The sequence below is a fragment of the Hippoglossus stenolepis genome, chromosome 4, assembly GCF_022539355.2.
Source record: "Hippoglossus stenolepis isolate QCI-W04-F060 chromosome 4, HSTE1.2, whole genome shotgun sequence".
NCBI classification, from domain to species: Eukaryota; Metazoa; Chordata; class Actinopteri; order Pleuronectiformes; family Pleuronectidae; genus Hippoglossus; species Hippoglossus stenolepis.
Genome location: NC_061486.1, coordinates 11,923,209 through 11,941,685, shown reverse-complemented (window position 1 = coordinate 11,941,685; position 18,477 = coordinate 11,923,209). Strand labels below are relative to the sequence as shown.

At 42.8% G+C, this 18,477-nt stretch overlaps 2 protein-coding genes across 2 annotated transcripts in view; one reads left to right on the top strand and one right to left on the bottom strand.

The window, feature by feature from the left end:
• Positions 1-7,978, bottom strand: part of rsrc1 (arginine/serine-rich coiled-coil 1) — a 120,413-nt gene extending 112,435 nt beyond the window's left edge. The window contains exons 1-3 of the mRNA XM_035154616.2: positions 7,882-7,978; positions 7,197-7,388; positions 3,670-3,792 (exon numbers count right to left, since the gene is read on the bottom strand). Of these exons, the coding sequence (XP_035010507.1) occupies positions 3,670-3,792; positions 7,197-7,384 (311 nt within the window). The 5' untranslated portion in view covers positions 7,385-7,388; positions 7,882-7,978. The remainder of the gene's footprint in view (positions 1-3,669; positions 3,793-7,196; positions 7,389-7,881) is intronic.
• A 2,422-nt stretch (positions 7,979-10,400) lies between these two features.
• Positions 10,401-18,180, top strand: shox2 (short stature homeobox 2). The gene is made up of 5 exons (XM_035154617.2): positions 10,401-10,975; positions 12,595-12,803; positions 15,393-15,450; positions 15,767-15,855; positions 16,665-18,180. Exons 1-5 carry the CDS (start codon positions 10,720-10,722, stop codon positions 16,956-16,958), a joined length of 906 nt encoding a protein of 301 aa, XP_035010508.1. The 5' UTR covers positions 10,401-10,719; the 3' UTR covers positions 16,959-18,180.
• The last annotated feature ends 297 nt before the right edge of the window (positions 18,181-18,477 follow it).

Here is an 18,477-nt window from a genome sequence, read left to right as displayed (position 1 = left end):
GGAATTACAACTGACGACAAACAATTACAACATAACATTCATGTTACCATTTTCACTTGTACTTGAGCATAATCCCATTTGATTAATATCGACAGATCTGTCTTGGCCAAAACCACGTCCCACCCACAGCTCTGACTGCCCCGGACTCATCCCGGCCTTCGTGGCTGAGATAATCCTGACTCTGGTCAGCTATCCTCACATGCTGTGTGGTGTGTTTAGCTTCCCATCAAGCCCTCTAGGGTTAAAGACGGATAATTAGAGGTCTCGTCTCGCTCTCCTCAGAGTCATGACAGCAACCCAGTGATGAAGGCGTTAGCCGGGGCTAAACCCTGACGCTAGCACTCTGCCCTGCTAACTCAACACCACACCCGTGAAATATTAATGAGGAAAATGTAAGCGTTTGTGTGTAGCCTGCAGTATACGTTCGCTTATGTGTGGCGTGCGAACAGTGGGTTTAATGCTCCGCTGCTGCTCTTTGATGGGTCAAGTGGTGGATTTGTCACACCTGCCAGTCGTCCGCCGTGTCTTCCACCAGTGCCTGTAAAGCAAACTGTTAAGTCAGTGAATGACTGACAGAATGACTGACTGAGCCACACACATTTAACCCCTGCTGTGGCTGCCCATAAAAGCCCAGCGCTACACCGCTCCGCCGAGCTCACCTAAAGACGTGCCTGTGATCCAACTGTGATGAGAGGCCGTGTCGTCTTTGTTGGACTGGGTACGCATCAGATCACTGTACGCTGCTGCCACCATGCTCCACTCTGCTCTCCCCCAGTGGACTAGGCCGTGACACACACACCTACCCACACTCACCATGAACATGTGCACATACATTCATTCAACCTCACACATTTTCTCTTTTGCGCGCACACACACACACACACACACACCTGCTCACATCAAAGAGAATAAACATTAATGGCAAATAGGTAATCTGCTCCTCTTGTCTGTTTTACATTTCAGGGCAAGATTGACTGCCTCTGGGGGACCTGGCCCTTCTCTGATTGAGGGCAGGGAAAAAAAGGGCAAAGAGAGGAGAGATGGAGGAAGCAACGATAGATGGTAAACACATGATGGAGCATTATTCTTATTTCATGCATCTTATTTTTTATTTAGATATGATAGATTGAAAATAAGGTAATAATATTCTAGCTTCGACTCACAATGGCCCTAATCTTCTAGCCTGCAATATTCTGATGCAGACGTTATTATTCTCCAATTCTTCTGAATAATTTCCCTCTTTCAAGCTGAACATTTTCTCTCTACCGACCCTCGCGTTTGTCTTTCCCCTTCATTTTGTTCTTTAAGGATCTTCTGCACTCCCTGTCCTGCACTAACTCAACTTATTCTCTCCTGACTTTTCCATTCTGTTGGAACTTCTCGTCCTCTCTCTCTCTCTCTCTCTCTCATCTGTGCACTCGGTTTCTTTTCTCCCCGTTCTTATTCTGATGGTGGTGCCGAGTTGGTGTGGCTGGGGTGGGGGTGGCAGGCAGCACCTCATATCCTATCTGCGTATCAATCATGAGGTCCTGTCCACTCAATCCTCCTATGATCCATCAGCCAGCCTCTCAGCCAGCTCGGGCAACCTCATCCACACTTACACTCTCACACAGACACAGACACTCTCACACAGACACACACACAGACAGACACACACACACACACAACTGAGTGATGGCAGTCAGGGCACCTGTGCACACCAACCTGCTTTCATTCCAGTACTCCAGCGGGTGTAGAATATGCAGCATTCACCCACAAGAGAGCACAGTACAAGATTACAATACTGCAATTGCTCCCCGTGCTGCACACTGCAAAACTGAAAAATCGAAAAGCTTTTCATCACACAATTATATTAAGATTAATCATTAGCGCCATAAAATGTCACAAAACTCCGATGGCAATATTTTCAAATTGCTCTGGAACCCAAAGAGATTCAGCTTATTAATAAACGAGACAAATAAAAGCTGTTAATTTTCACTTCTGAGATGCCACGACAACAACGATTATTAAAATGTATTTGTGGTTATTATTCTGTTGATCAACTAACCAATTAGCTGAATAATCCTTTCAGTGCTTGTGCCATTTATTAGATGACAGCACAGAATTTCCCCTGGATTGTTCTAATGCTCAGACGGGAGTGCACATGTGGCCACAAACAGCTCAGTTTTGCAGACCCAAATTGCAGCTGCCATCACATAACTGCATAAATTTATCATCAGTGTCATCATTTGGTTCATCCCCACCTCCAACACCGCCTCCACCTTTTAAACACCCCACCGCACAAACCCTCCGCCAGCCCATCCCACCTGCTCCTCGCTTGCCGCTAAGCCGATTACGCAACGCAACCCTGCTAATCACAGCGCATTGTTTGTAAACACCGATGTCATCGACTGCAGTTCTAAATCTCCCAAATCCCAACCACCTTTCATCTCACACCCACAACGGTAATGCCATTTCCGACTGATGCTTTAATCACCGCTGCCGCTGTGAGTGACTGCCACTGTACCGCAGAGAGTAGAGGGGGATTGTGTGAAAATATCTGTCAATAAATTGTTTCAGTGCAACAGTGAAATTTGTTGCTTGTTCTGAAGCCACAAAATGTTCAGTGAACATTAGATTAGAGAGTCGAAGTGTGGTGACACCATTAGCCACAATTGTGTCGGCACATCTCTGTTGCATCATCCTGTCACCTCTGTAATAAAAACATTCAAACACTTTTTTTCTCTTTGTGATTAAAATGATCTCTGCTCTAACCCGCAGCCACACACAAGTAAACAAAGGGCCTCGCTCATGCATATATTATGATAACCTTTTCTTCAATTGTGCGTCTGTGTGTGTTTCTAAGTGACTGTGAGTCCATGTGTGTGAGGGATTTAAAAACAGCAGTTTACTGGTTCATTAGCACCAGATTAGCTATGCTAATGACATGGACCACCACACAGAGAGACTTTGCCTTTATGTTCCTGAAAGCGATACTCGGCTGACTATGGCTGGGTGTGTGCATGGGTGTGTGTGCGGTGCAGGTGTGTACACATTGGTCTTGCATGCATAAGTTAGTCTCTTGCTACATCAATAATAATCATAATTCAACATAGTGTGCGTGGGTAATGATACTTTTAATTGCATTAATGAGTGAGAGAAGAGCTGCTGCCAGAAGAGATTTGGGAAGGATTGGACTGGTGTTGCATGTGACCTGCTGTTTCATCAATACTCACACACCAAAAACCCATAGTCTGGGTTAACTCAGACATGAGTACGTGCAAACGCAAAATGTTAATCCAGAACTGAGATGTAAGTTTCCATGTGGCTCCTTCTGATGACATGAGACATAAATACAAAATGATGTTTGTTTATGCAACAGTAAACTTCCAAAATTCTTATTGCGGCTTTAATAAGAAAAGTCTGCAAAAAGCATGGCATATCCTGGCTTGTAATACAAACAGTGTTTCAAGTAGTATTGTCATTCCTTAATGACGCAGCCATCACTCTTTGCTCTTTTTCTTCACATATTTTACGCTTCATCTCAGAATATATTAAAAACATATCTTCAAAATAATGTTGAATACTATTGTAATGATTATTACTTGCTATTATTATCAAGAAATTCATGATTAAAAGTGTTCATTCCAACAAGGAGGAGAAAACAACATAGTAATGTGATGGCGTTACCTCTTGTCTCGGCTGCGGGACCTGTGCGAGCGGTGGCTCCTCCCTTTGTCTCTCCCTGCACTGCGACTCCTCCTCTTGCGAGAAGGGCTATGGGACGAGCTGCTGCTGGAACGCCGTCTTCTCCTGGAGCACACAGACAGAAACAGACAAACATAATTTTACATCGGCAGGATTCTTAATCAAGTGGGATTCTTATCTATACCATTAAACATTATGTGGTCAGCAACAGCAAAACATGTTAATAGGTTCTGAAGATGCAGTGTGGTTACAGAAGACCTGAGGTTCCCAAAATTGCTGTCTGAGAAACTTTCCCATTCAAGTGAATGGGGATGTGTATACATTTATTATTAGTAATTATAATATTGCCATGTTCATTAGATTAAATTCTAGTTTGCTCTCAATAGAACAAACTTGCAAAACCAAAGTCAAGCTCTCGCCTTGTCAGCGCCCTCCTCATTCCATTGCTATGACTTTCCTCTAATACTCTGTTCATCCACCAGTTTACAGCAGCTCAGACGACAACTGGAATTCTTCCCTCTTCTCCGTAAGTCAACGCTGTATTTCTAATTTGTTGTGCTGTTCATTCAAGAGCAAATATGTCCTCACGTCCCGAACAACCTCACCTATCAGCAGCGCCGATGGCTACTTTGCATTAGTGAACACGTCTGTCTGTGGCCCAGAGCAGCAGAGCCACGTAGGCCGCCCTACAGTTCCTCCACGGGGGCCCTTTGGAGCTCTGCTCTTTAATGTGGCTGCAGAAGTGTGTGTGTGTGTGTGTGTGTGTGTGTGTGTGTGTGTGTGTGTGTGTGTGTGTGTGGCATCAATTTTCAAAACACCACTCACACCGTGTTTCTATTGATATCATGTAGCAGGAGGTATTTATAGGGGTGAATGTGAATGCAGAAACCCCCGTTCTCTATTCAAACAGTTTGAGCAAAATTCATTATTTAAAATCTTTTCTTTTGTTTCACCCAAAATCTTTTTAGCATACACACACACAAAAAAACCCACATACTCGGTCCTATGGGAGTACTGCAAGATAGAAGAGAAGAAAAAGGAAAGCAAATAACACAGAGGCTGAACTATCAAACCGAATTTGTACCGCTTAGAGTAGCACAGCAAAGATCCATTAGTATGCTAAAGGATAGATCCCATGAGCGGGGCCTTATGAAATCATTTCCACAGCCCGCATAGATCCACTTCACACATTAAACAGAAGAAACACACAGTAGTGAGCTGAGGTTTTTTTTGGAAGGTGGTGTTAACTCATAAATGTTCACAGAAGCTTGTGTAAATGTACTGTAATAAAACATAATGGCTCAAACACATGTGAGCGGGAGCTGGTTAACACAGAAGTCTTTCACATGAACTCACCTAACAAGCTGGATTTCATGTCTTCTCATATCTCTCACACATTTCCATGGACTCGACCACTCTCTTTGCGCTTACACGTTAAATATGTGGTCATTATGTCACTGGCCAAGAGCATAAGCACTCTTCTGTTTTTCTACATGTGAGGTCTCTCTACACCGTTTGTATGAATGCAGGTTGAAAATCCTGCACAGTGTCGAATTTCATATGAGCCTATTAAAGGAACTAGTCTCTCTCCCTCTCTCTCACTCACTGAGTGACACACACACACACACACACACACACACACACAAGGTCTTGGTTAATTGATCAAAACGTTTGGCTAATAGATGAGAGGCTGTGGTCCCAGGGTTTACATTGCCCACCCGGCCCCACCCTGTACAGACAGGCAATGACTTCCCATCAACAGTAATGGACCTTGACTGAGCTTCATAAATAATTACCATCAAGTGGCCTTGTCTGAACAGCTACACACAGCCAGTGGCAGGTACGGATGGATGGTGGATGGAAGAGCCCACGTCCAGCCACATAGCCACTTGAAAAGATGTGTGATTAGTATTGAGCCTCCCCTTTCCTCAGCAACTGCTATGTGTGATACCTTATTCACTGTGATACCTTATAAAGGAGCTTCTAAAACTAGTGGCACCTTGTAAAATGTGTATGTCCCAGCTTCGCTTTGATTTTCTATTTTATGTATCTTGAGAAAAACACATAAAAACAGCCAAGTCTAAATTTCTAGATATTCAAGATATAACTAACTTCCATGCAATGATGACCATCTCACTTTGACTTGAGTGAGTTCTAGATGTTTCAGCTGCAAAATATCCTCTCACGTAAAGACAAGACTCTTAGTGCCAGAGTCATTTCTTATGGTGCTCAATCATGTGGACTTTGTGGAAATTATATGAGCAACTAAAATAGTTGAGGCTTGATTAAAATCCCAGTTAGATTTCATATCTAACTGATTTCATGTCTAAGCAAACTCCTCAGTTGGTATTTGTTTTAAAAAGCATGGGGGTATTTCAGTGACCACTGTTTTATGTAAATAGTTATCCTGAATAGGAGCAAAAACTATAAAACAGACTACAATCTTACTTGGGCAACAAATTCAAAATTCAAATCAAAAAACCTCCTTTTCACATATTGATATGTCACAATATGAAAAGCACATCGGTAAATGGTAGCTTTAAATGCTTCTTCTGTTTCAGTGTTGTGGTATTATTCATGCTGATTCACTGTCACACAGTTATCTTAACAGGACACTTGAGCAGAGCAGGGGCATAGGCCTTTCTCACAACTGACACTGAGACTTGTCAGAGCCAGAAAAGCACTCTTCAGCTTAAGTTCCCCAGTAAGACGTTACCATGTGATGGTCATGTAGCATTCAAAATTAGAGAACCCTGAAAGTGAAGCAGGTAAATGGAATTCAGCCATTATTTATTCTATTATTTACACTTGTGCTTTTCCTCCTGTGACATGTTCTGTGGGGCATATTTGTTCTGACAAAGGCCTATTATCCATGTAACTGGTAACATCACGACAGCTCAGACTGTCTGCTAACAAAAAGGCATATCAGTAAAACTTTACTGATACCCTTTAACGTGTATATTGACCTATTATTGGGTAGAGATTTGTATAAATGTTCCAGTGTTAGCTCAGAAGCTGTTTGTGGTCTGTAGTCCTTGGTCAGATGTTATGAAGTTACCCTAAAAACAAGTTATTGAGATTAATGATAGAACCCTACACTGAGACAGTAAGTAAGATGGTGAGAACTCAACTATAGCTTTGTAACTTCAAATAAGGAATAAATACATCATAGTCCTAAAAGTTCTGTTGCACTAACTGCAAAGTTAGAGTGTTGGTCTCAACAAGGGACCAATAATTAACCATAAAAACAGTTGTTAAAGAAATTTGATAACAATTACTGCACGGACAGTTTTGTAACCACAGAAAAAAATTAAAGTAAGAGCGGGGCTGTTAGGAAACTTATAACTTTAGAATCCACCAATGAAACGTGGTGACTCTTTCCTCTACAACAAGCCAGTGCTCCAGCAGATCACAAACCCAGTCTGTCTCATTCAAGGACAGTCACCTACTCACAGTGCTCACCCCTGCCACCTCCACGTAGGAAAGACGAGCCTTCTGTGTACTCTCACCTTCTGTCTCTGTCCTTGTCTCTGGAGCGAGACCGGCTCCGTCGACTGGACCTGCGAGCCTTGCCGCTGGTCACCTTGCTGTCGGAGGATGAGGACGAAGAGGAGGAAGAGGAGGATGAACGACGTCGCTGCTTTTTCTTCTTCTTGCTGCGACTGTCATCCTCACTGTCGGAGGTGCGACGGCCCATGATGCTGGTTGACAGAAACACACACGAATAGGGTTAATGAGACACTATATCTCTGGGTTTGAGACAAAGGTAAAACAAAGAGTATCATGTGAACACAAAACAATTGTACAAAGCCAACAGCACAGGCCTCTACACCCCCATATTCAAAATACTACACTGGGGAGCTAGCTAATGCAACATGTAGCTTAGCTTATCGGCTACACATAGGGCAGTAACAGTTGTGTGTCTTAAGGCACAACAACAGCTACAACAACGCTGCTGCCTCGTGTGTTGTCAATATAAAGGAGGTAAATACAAAGCAGCGTGTTTCTGTGGAGGCTAGCTAGCAGGCTAACTGCGCTAACTCCACTAACGTCTAGCTTTAGCTCTCGTTTTCACTGGGACGTTCTAGCTGTTCGACCGTAAACACGCATCACGTTGTCGTAGATAAACGTTGCCTGAAAGACGAAATGTGGAGAAAGGAGAAGTCGCCTGTGAATGAAAATCCCGCTTCTCACCTTTAAATCGCAGCGAAGCTCCACAACTCAAACATGCACTGCCCTGCGAGACGCTGCTAGTGGAACCGGAGGGCATCGATGGAGAGCAGACAAGGAGAATCCCACACAGAGCAATCGATCGATCTCATCGGTGCTGAGTTAGTTTTCATGAATGAAAAAAATAATCAAGTTTTTAAAGCATAATCAAGTTTCAAAATAATAACATTGTGGATTCATATACTTCCAATGAACCTACAGCTAAATATTGTATTTCTACAATTGCAGGTTAGATGTAGGTTAGTTGAGGAAAAGAGAAATAAAAGTCCAAATTGGAGATATTTTGAAAAAATAAAAATCTGAAAAAATATATTTGACATTGACCCACATCGTTTTCATAAATCCAGAAACAATGAGTAGGCTAAATTAGAATAAAGCAACAACAAATCCTCTCGTATTAATTTTCAATGCGGTTATTCTCTGATCTCATCATCTCCTGCAGTCAATTGGAAATATTCCAAATGAATACGCTCATAATAATAATATTTATTCTCTTCCATTAAAAGTGTGGGCTGCTCATATTTCGTTTGGATCCGACAATACCCACCCACCACAAGCAACAACACCAGGAACTGAGGGTTGGAACTTGCCTGTGATGATTTGCATGAGGTTATAATTCTCGTATAATACATTATTTATTTATTATTATTTTAGGCTCCACGCACAGAGCTGCGAGGGCATCTAGACACATCCTCAACAAAGTGGGATAATTAATAACTTCATGAAATTAAAAAAAACACACACACACATAGAAGGTAAGCGGAGGTGAAAGGACCAGTTGAACTGTTGCGAGTAAATGAATCGATAACGCGAGTATTACAGATGGCTGAAGAGAATAAAGGTTTTAATGGGGCTCGATGGGGAATTCGTCCTGCTTTTAAGGATGCAGCAGGAATAATAGTAATTAATGCCTAAGGTTGGAGCTGAAACGTGGTAAATATTTAATTAGGGGGAATTGTTGGAGCGCTTGTGTGGAATTAGGGTTTTACATAGATTATCAATAAACACGCTTAATTTTGCATCAGATTCATCCCGACGTTTTTAAAATCCCGCTGTATCCGGTTACATCCCTGGATATTATATACGTTACCTCCTCTTACTCTTTAATTGCTGCCTCTCTCTCTCTCCCTCTCTTCCTCTCTGACTCTCTCCGCTGCATTCACTTACACCTTCGCCGCACGTGCAGCCATTGTTTATTTATTCTGGCAAATAACTTGCGATCATTTCAGCGGCAGGAAAAAAACAAACCCAGCGTTAATTAGTGAGCCCAATGGCGATGGCATCGCGAGAGGCAGCGTGTAATTAAACGTTTAGCTGCTATTTAACATCCTAATGGCGTAAAGAAGAAGAGGAAGAAAAAAAGTCCACTGAGAATTAATATTAAGCGATATAGTCTCACTAATGATGACAATTTAAAATACATAATTTGCTGATTAGAAACATAAACCGACGCACTGAATAATTTGTTTCACTGGGTTCACAAAATTTATTAATTTTAATACATTTTAATAGCCGGATGTGCATGCCCCATATTATTAGTATAACTATTATTATTGTTATTTTTATGGTTGTTTTTGCTGTTATTATTATTCATAATAATGCTGATCCTAATAATAATAGCAATAATAATAATAATAGCAATAATAATAATAATTTTGATTATTATAAATTTTGTTATCATTCGAATGCAAAATGTAGTTAGTGCTCCATTCTTATTTATTGTATGCATATTTTTATTATATTATTGGATTTTATTTCTAATATTTTGCATTGAAATTACGTTTTAAATAAAAATGAAACTAAAAATCTGCCTAAATTTACCATGGGCCTAAAGCCATGTGTATACTGTATATCAGTGCAACTGGTGAAGCCAAATACTCAGTCGAGCCTCCTCACTCTCTGAGAAAAGCTCTCTGTGCGTGCACGTCGCCGCTGCACGCTCCTCTCTGCATCCCAGCTGGTCCGCTTTTTACCTCTTTTCTCTCCATGTCATCGCTGTCTTTATCCCCCCCTCCATCCCATCCCATCCCACCATCACCACAGATCAGAGGGAGACAGAGTGAGGAAGGACTCCTCATCCATGTGCTTCCCTCTCTCTTGTCATTTTCAGGGTCTTTTTAAGCCACACCCCTGCAGAGAGAGAGGGAGGAAGAGAGATGGAGGGAGAGAGAGAGAGAGAGAGAGAGGGACATCCTCATCTCCCGAGTGTTTAAAAAACTAACTCAGGACAATAGCAGCGAATGAGCGCTTAATTAAATTAATTAGTCCATCTTGTCAATCTCGGATTAATGGCCAATAGCGACGGTGCTGCTTAATGATTTTTTTTTTTTCTAAACTCCTCTTTCTCTCTCTCTCTCTCTCCCATATCAGTGAAGGAGGGAGGGAGGGAGGGAGGGGAGAGAGGGAGGTGGGTGGGGGGGCTCATCCCGGCATCCTGAGGGGAGGTAATTTGCACGGATCAAGGGGGCAAGGCGCCGCAAAGTATAAATACTGTGACTTCAATAGAGGATCACCAGCAGGTTCCCAACTCCGCAACCAAAGGAGGAGGAATTGGCTGAGAAGACACATCGTTAGAGCTTCTATATAAATATATATGTTGTGTTTTTTTTTTATTTAAACCAGAGTTGGCAGCATCACCTCGTATCGTTTTCAATGGGTCGACTTTAAAACGAGCCCCACCATTGATGTCTCTAAGCGGCCGTGGAGCAGAAGGGATCGAGTGCATGAGTGTGTGTGGTGGTGTGTGATTTTTTTTTTTTCCTCCTCCTCTTCTTCCTCTTCTTCCTCCGGTGAAGGAGAGTGATGGAAGAGCTCACCGCTTTCGTTTCGAAGTCCTTCGATCAGAAAGTGAAGGAGAAGAAGGAAGTGATCACCTACCGGGAGGTTTTGGAGACCGGCTCGACGCGAGCGCCGGGCAGGGAGCCTTTATCCGCGGAGCCCGGCAGCCGAGAGGAGGCAGCCGCCGTCACCAGGAACGTCGCGCTCTCGCCGGGCAGGGACACGGACATGCTCGGCCCGGAGAGGATTAGGGACGCCGGGAGCCCCAAACTCATTGACGGTAGGCGGCTGCATGTGTGGCTGTTGTGCGTCCGTGAAGGAGTTCTCGTGAGAGGGGAGGGAGTCTGTAGAGTGATCGAACATCATGTACTCAGCATAGGAACGATTTTATCCACGAAAACACACTTAAAACATGTGATCCTGTATTCTGATCACTGCAGATTTTAGCGTGGGTCTCCATGAAGTTACAGCTTGGTCACTGGAGGAGAATTAACTCGTGAACTGTTGCTTTTCTCTTATCGTGCACAGTTAAAATCGCCTTTTTACAGCTCATAATATTCTCCATTTCAATCACAAGCCTGCAGCTCGCTTCTGTCTTGCTGTTGTGCATTTTTAAAAACTTTCAAATCATAGATTCAGAGCTTTAGAAAAGACTCTTTATATGCACATACTATAATAAGGCCTCCTGGTGAAAGAATAAGTTTTATTCTATGATATAACAAGACCTAAATTCAGTGTTTACACGTCCAATACATTTTTATCACAAGCAGGCTATAGGTGCAATTGTGGCTCTTGATCTGAAAAACCCTGCAATTTCCCGATTGATTATAGTTTATCTTTATTGATTATGAGAGACCCAGACTCATATATATTTATCTCATATATTATATACACGAAAGGCTTTAATTTCACCGAGTACACACACAGATGTCTGTTCTCAGGTGTGGGAGCAGCTCAGGTGCGACAGGAGGCTTGATCACAAATCTGATATATCAAATCGAAACAATAGATGAAAAAATAGTTTCCCTAAATTATGTATTGTTTTTCTTTATCGCCCATTGCAAAACGTAGATAATAATAAATAATCAAAATAGAGACAGTATAAAATTATACTTAAGATATATTAAGTGTTTTTGTGATTAATTCTTCCAAATAAATCAGATTCCATGGGATTTAGTTTCACGTTTGAAGAGTCAGTTGTTATGAAAGCTGGACAATATGTGACAGCACACTGGGAACAGGGTTTATCGACAGGGTTTATCTAAGAGTTGAGTTGGATGGCTTGTAAAAAAATAATCTGACATCTGTTCGTCATGGGCATCGTGGTTAAAAGCGGGACTGCGACAAGCGTGTATCAGACATCCAACAGTGGGCACAGCGTTGCATATTTATAAGCAGTTAATAATTAAAGAGCTTTATGTAGCTCTACAAAACATCCGAGGTCTGATAGCTGTGTGATATCTGATGGCTGAGAGGGCATGCTTCTTTCTTTCTTTCTTTCTTTCTTTCTTTCTTTCTTTCTTTCTTTCTTTCTTTCTTTCTTTCTTTCTGTGTTTCTTATCCATAAACGATTATGTTAAGAGCTTTTATTCAATAAGTGTGGGTGGATAAACATTGCTTGCTATATTGTGTTGCCTCTATCTAATTGCAATAAGTCGCCGGTTTGGTGCATGTGTATTATGATGAAGAACAACCATGTTTTGTTAGTATAAGCTATAAAACACATAGTATAGATGCAGCCTAATTTCCGTGAGGCCTATTTGTCTGAGGAGCAAACTCGTATTGAAATATGACATAAACCTAAACATGTGACCATGGAGGCCAAGGATGACCGCAGACATGGAGGTCAAGGTGCAGCCGATGTTGATGTCCTCCCCCTCCTCCGTCTCTTCTCGTCAGGCACCACGGATGTGAAGGAGAGGAAGGAGGACTCGAAGCCCATCGAGGACGAGGCACAGACTAAAATCAAACAGAGGAGAAGTCGGACTAACTTCACGTTAGAGCAGCTCAACGAGCTGGAGCGGCTCTTCGACGAGACCCACTACCCGGACGCCTTCATGCGGGAGGAGCTGAGCCAGCGACTGGGACTGTCGGAGGCCCGAGTACAGGTAGGACCAGTGCATATATTCAACTGTAAATAATGTAAAAAATAGAAAGGAAAAAAAGAAAACACAATAATGAAAGAAATTTATAAAATAGCAATAATAATAGCAATAGTTCCAGGCAGCATTTGAGACTTTGTTTCAATGACACTGACCCCATTTTAAATATGAAAGTACAAGAAATCATACCCTGAATTATAATCAAAAATTTATAATAATAATTATTATTATTATCTTCAACAACACAATATCATGGTAGAAATTGTAAATATTTCCCCCAAAAAAGGATTAGCCTAAAGGGTGAGCCATGTGCTTATACAAATATAAAGTAATTATAACTATTGTAAATCAAACTAAAACAATAGTAATAATAATACTACTAATAATAATTATTATTATTATTTTATTTTGGAGGAACCAATAAGAAATTACTTCATGACGCCCACGTGTCCAACATATTGTTCTTCTTAAACATAAAAACGGGTTGGAGAAGAAATCAATTAGTTTTTGTTATATGGATGATTTTTGTGCACAGACACACACTTGCTTTACAGTGTGGACCTGAAAATGTGAGGTGGTGGTGGTCAAGTTAGGCACAATCAGTTTTTTTTAAAACAATTTCAAAATGTTATCATCTCATCATTATTGTTTTATTGATTAGAAAATATTTTCTCTCGCATGTTTTGGCTGCTTAATTTGCATCAGTTCTCTCAATGAGGCCTCGCTTTGCTTCACGAGACTCGATCTAATCTTCATCGTCCAAATCAGGCGAAACAAACGAGCCTTCACATATTTGCCTTCGGTTTTTTGGGGGGGTTTTGCGTGTATGTTACCGAGCGAGGCCCTGCATGTTTGTCAGAGCTGCTGCTGTCGTTTTTCATGGGGACCCACCATCTGCGCAGAAACCCAGTAAGACTTCAGCCAGTCAGGGGAGGGGGGTGAGAGGGGAGGGGGTTTCAGATATGTCTTGTGTAAAGGGAGCAGTGAAGGGGAGGAGGGAGGGGGGGGGCATGAACATATAGACAACTCTTCTCATCTGATTTATCAAACACGAAAAAAGAAAAACCTCTGTAATATCTTATTCCAGACTCCCCCCTTTGTATCCTGTATGTGCCCCGGCTCAGGGGAGTTTACTGGGCATTTGTCTCCATGTTGAATATGACAAAAAAGAAATCATAAAAAATGGGCCTAGCAGATCCTAAACTTACCCCCCCTCCCCACACAACTAAAGTTAAAGCCAGCTTTTTCGCAGGGCTCCCCCGGCCTGAACTGGAATCTCACCAATAAGGCGCATTGTGTCCCGAACAAGGAGCCACAGCTCGGGGATTTACATAAATTATGTATTATTTTCTACCCAAATCAAGAACAGATCTCTCCCTCTTCCCCTCTCTGTCTCCCTCTCTTCTATTAACGTATTATATATTTCTTTTTTTTACCAGTTGCATGGACCACACATTTATGTCTTTATCCTCTTTAGAAATTCATACCTCGATCAATATCAGCAGTTTGCTTCTCTTTTTTTTTAATCATCGCAATGAATTAACCTGAAGCGTGCACGAGGACTTCCGATTGACACACACACACACACACACACGCACACACACACACACACACACACACACACACACACACACACGCCATGTTGGTCAATACGAAGCCATGCTGACAGCCAAATCAATATGATATTTCAATCATGCTCTCGCTGTATATTATGTGAGGGGAGATTGCAGAGTGACACGTTGTATTGTGGGCTAATTTGGCTTTGTGTGTGGAGATACAAAGCAGATTATCATAGTAATAAATCGTTTAATCTGTGTTCCAAGGCTTTTTTTTTACTCCCCCTCTGAAATCGTTGGTGGATTTCAGCAGAAGGAAAAAAGAGAGAGTGAGATGTCTTTGAAGCGTTTCTGTGTTTTCTTCTTCTTTTTGTGCGTGTTATGGCGGTGATTAGACAAATCTGCGAGGCATTTTTAAGCGTTTCTCTCTGACACGGGTTTCTCTGCAGATAAGGGTAATTAATTTCAGCGGTCATTTAATGAGAGGGAGATGAGGGGGGGGGAGAGAGATGGAGATGCTCTCAGATCGCAGCTCGCTCTGATGTCCCCAAAACTGTAACAGCATCGCTGCTATTCGATATCTGAGGGTCCGGGGAGATAGGGGAGGGGACACACACACACACACACACACACACACACACACACACACACACACACACACACACTCATCTGTATAGGAAGATGAAACCAACCGTCCACAAGGTTATTTATTATGGTGCAAAACCCCTGCACACTCCCAACAAGGGTCTCTCTCTATGCACCTAAGATTTTTTAAATATCCAATTTCTTCCCATTCTTGCACCACTGTTTCGGGCTCTCTGCTCCTTTTCTCCCTCTTCCCCTCCCCTCTCTCTCTCTCGTTGTAGGGCTAAATGTAATAATTAAAATCCGGGGTTAAGCAGTGTCATTAATATTTCAGCGCTCCCCGGGGATATTGTTTTTCTGCGGTTGTTGTCACTTTTGAGAGGAATTACACGTGGCCTCACAAGCAGCTGCCAATCAGTATATATAGGCCTCTAATTAATTTGTGTCCCTGCAGGTTTGGTTCCAGAACAGAAGAGCGAAATGCAGAAAGCAGGAGAATCAGCTACATAAAGGTATGTTGTTGTTTTCTTTCTTTTAATCCATGCATGCTCCAGAAAAGACACTACTGCAGACTTCCATTCTATTTTATTTCATTACAAGGCAACTGCATGCGCAACAATCCGCACCTTTACGCACGAGTTTCATTTCCCAGCGAATTGTGCCATCAGAAGATTTTCTCTTACAGTGTTTATCTGTTAAAGTTTACTCATCAGCTCCCTGCTTATTGTTGTGCAGCCCCACGTTTTTTTCCTCAATTTTTCTGTGGGTTTGCATATTTCCCCCCCACTCGCAATTAAGGCATGCCTGTCGTCTGTGCTTTTCTTGCAGGAGTGCTGATTGGAGCAGCGAGTCAGTTCGAAGCATGTCGTGTAGCGCCATATGTCAACGTGGGGGCTTTACGGATGCCATTCCAACAGGCAAGTTACTTTGAAGCATCTAGTCTTAAAAAGCAGACCAATCCCCGGACTGCTGTCTTGGCACGGGCTCTGCCCGAGTGCTATGCAGAGACTCCAGTCCCAATGAAGGGGGTAACCAGACTCTTATTACCACACTGACAAAAAATAAAATCACTGTGCCAGGTCCCTCTATTGTTTTATGGACCACTTAGTTTACTGGGGCAAACAAACATTTTAACAGGCCTTTATTCTCGCTAAAGGAGGGATAGATAGACGGATAGTTAGGAGGCAGTGGTCTAACAAAGACCAGGATATCCTCAATGTTTCCTAACCACAAACCAAATTTAGGTTTTTGTCCAATATACGTGCATCAGTGATGGGAGTGACTGGTTTTTTGATAAAGCTTAAACTTCAGCCTCAGTATGTGGATGGTGGTGAGATTCTAGACAGAATTGTAAAATGAGTTTTATTACATGCTACATTTAACTTAGTCCAGGCCTCACCTTTAGCACCGCTGGCCTGGTTTGGGTGTATTATCTTGTGTAGAAGGCCCAGGACGCCCCGAGGCACTGAAGCTTTGAACTGATTTGATTAGATTTCATGTTATTGATGTTCAAATAAATAAACTCTCAAGTTGACCTTCAATTCACAAGAGTTGCACCAGTCAACACTCAGGGGCCGAATGATGGCCCGTAGCACGCGCACTCCACACAGCTGAGTCACATGTGCACCAGTCACACACAAGTCAAATGAGCCTTCACGCATCCCGCTGCAAAGTTAACGCATGTTCTCCCCCTTCTCTCCCCCTATCCGTGCGTCCCGTCCCGTAGGATAGTCATTGCAACGTGCCGCCCTTCTCCTTTCAGGTGCAGGCGCAGCTGCAGCTGGACAGCGCCGTGGCCCACGCGCAGCACCACCTGCACTCTCACCTGGCGGCGCACGCGCCCTACATGATGTTCCCCGCGCCGCCGTTCGGCCTGCCGCTGGCGACGCTCGCGGCCGAGTCCGCGTCCGCCGCGTCGGTCGTGGCCGCCGCCGCCGCCGCCAAGAACACCAGCAAGAACTCGAGCATCGCGGACCTGCGGCTGAAGGCCAAGAAGCACGCGGCCGCGCTGGGACTGTGACGCCGCGGGGAGGCTACGCGCGGACACGGGGCGTGCGCGCGCTGGCCGTCAAGTCCCCGCGAAGGAACGAACGCTCGCAGAGTGACGCAACCCGAGGAAAAGAATTATCCATGGACGCTATTTATGTTTCCTTTTTTTTCAAATGAAGGACGATGAGTTGTATAAAAAAAATTATAGGCTATTTATGTGATAAAGAAAAAGAGACTGTTGATAGCCTACACAGACGTGATTTCTGGACACGAGAAAAAGAAAGAAAAAGTGGCGGCAGGGATGGAGGGATGGAGAGATGGAGGGATGGAGAGCCCCCCGCAGCGGGACACCCTGAGGAAGAGGAGGAGGAGGAAGAGGATGCAGCTGGGACGCTCCACACTTTGCCAAAACCATGAGGCGCACCATCCTGCAGCTGTTCTTGTTCCGTTTCAATATGATGATATTATTATTATTGTTCTGATTTTAATTTTGAACTTATATAGAGGCTGGCCTCGTTATATTTCAACAACCACAAACAAAAACACTTTCTCTGTGGACCGACAGAGCGGGAATTCTCGGACAAAAGCAGAGGAGACGAGGAAAAAGAAAAGAGAGACAATAATAATGATCGAAGTGTTTCTGGTCCAAATTCAGAAATGGCCTCAGCAGTGTTTGCATGGATGATGTGATGTGAGCCCCCCCCCCCTCTCTCTCTACCCCCTCTCTCTTGAATGTCTGGGCCTGTATGTTTGACCTTGTGTGGACCTCCTCTGGTGTAAAAGGTGAAACTGGGCGACACCGGCCACTAATGTGAGATTATAATATATGTGTCAGGCTCTGCTGAACTTTCAGTGTCCATATTTAAGGTGGCGATGTGCTCCCTCCTTCTAAAGGAGGGTGCTATGTCATGAACACCACCTTTACAACACAGTCAACAAACGAACAAACACGAGGACTGGACCGGTACGGGCACGTGATGTAAAATATGTTTATACACAAAAAAAACCCATGCATTATTTTTTATGATTTCGTGGCTTTATGGATGCCTTGTGGGGAAGTTGTTCATTTTGTATTTTACTTTATTTCCGTGTATTAAAAAAATCACGTGCTTTCTGTATGTAATTTTGATGTTTTTATAACAGTGGAAGTGAAATTAACCTGAGGCACGGGTTTCTAAAAAAAAATGAAGGAAAAAAAAGAAGAGTATTCATGAGAATGTTTTACTTTTTTCCATCACATGTGAAACGTGAATCCACCGAAACAAAAATGTTCTTTCGTTCCTAAATAAATTAACTAAAGTTTCTTTAACGACTTGACATTATTCTTACAATTTGAATTGGCCTTTATCACATTATTATTATTATAATTATTATTATTGTTATTATTATGGGCGCTAAACCTTTGAGGGCACTAGATTTTTAATAATTCATGCCTGTAGCTGTAGGTCTTTTGATAACGTCACAGTTGTGACAGGCCCGTTTAGTCAGGAACATGGTGTCTGTTGCTGCCGCCATGTTTAAACCATGCATTATTCATAGTTTGGTTATGG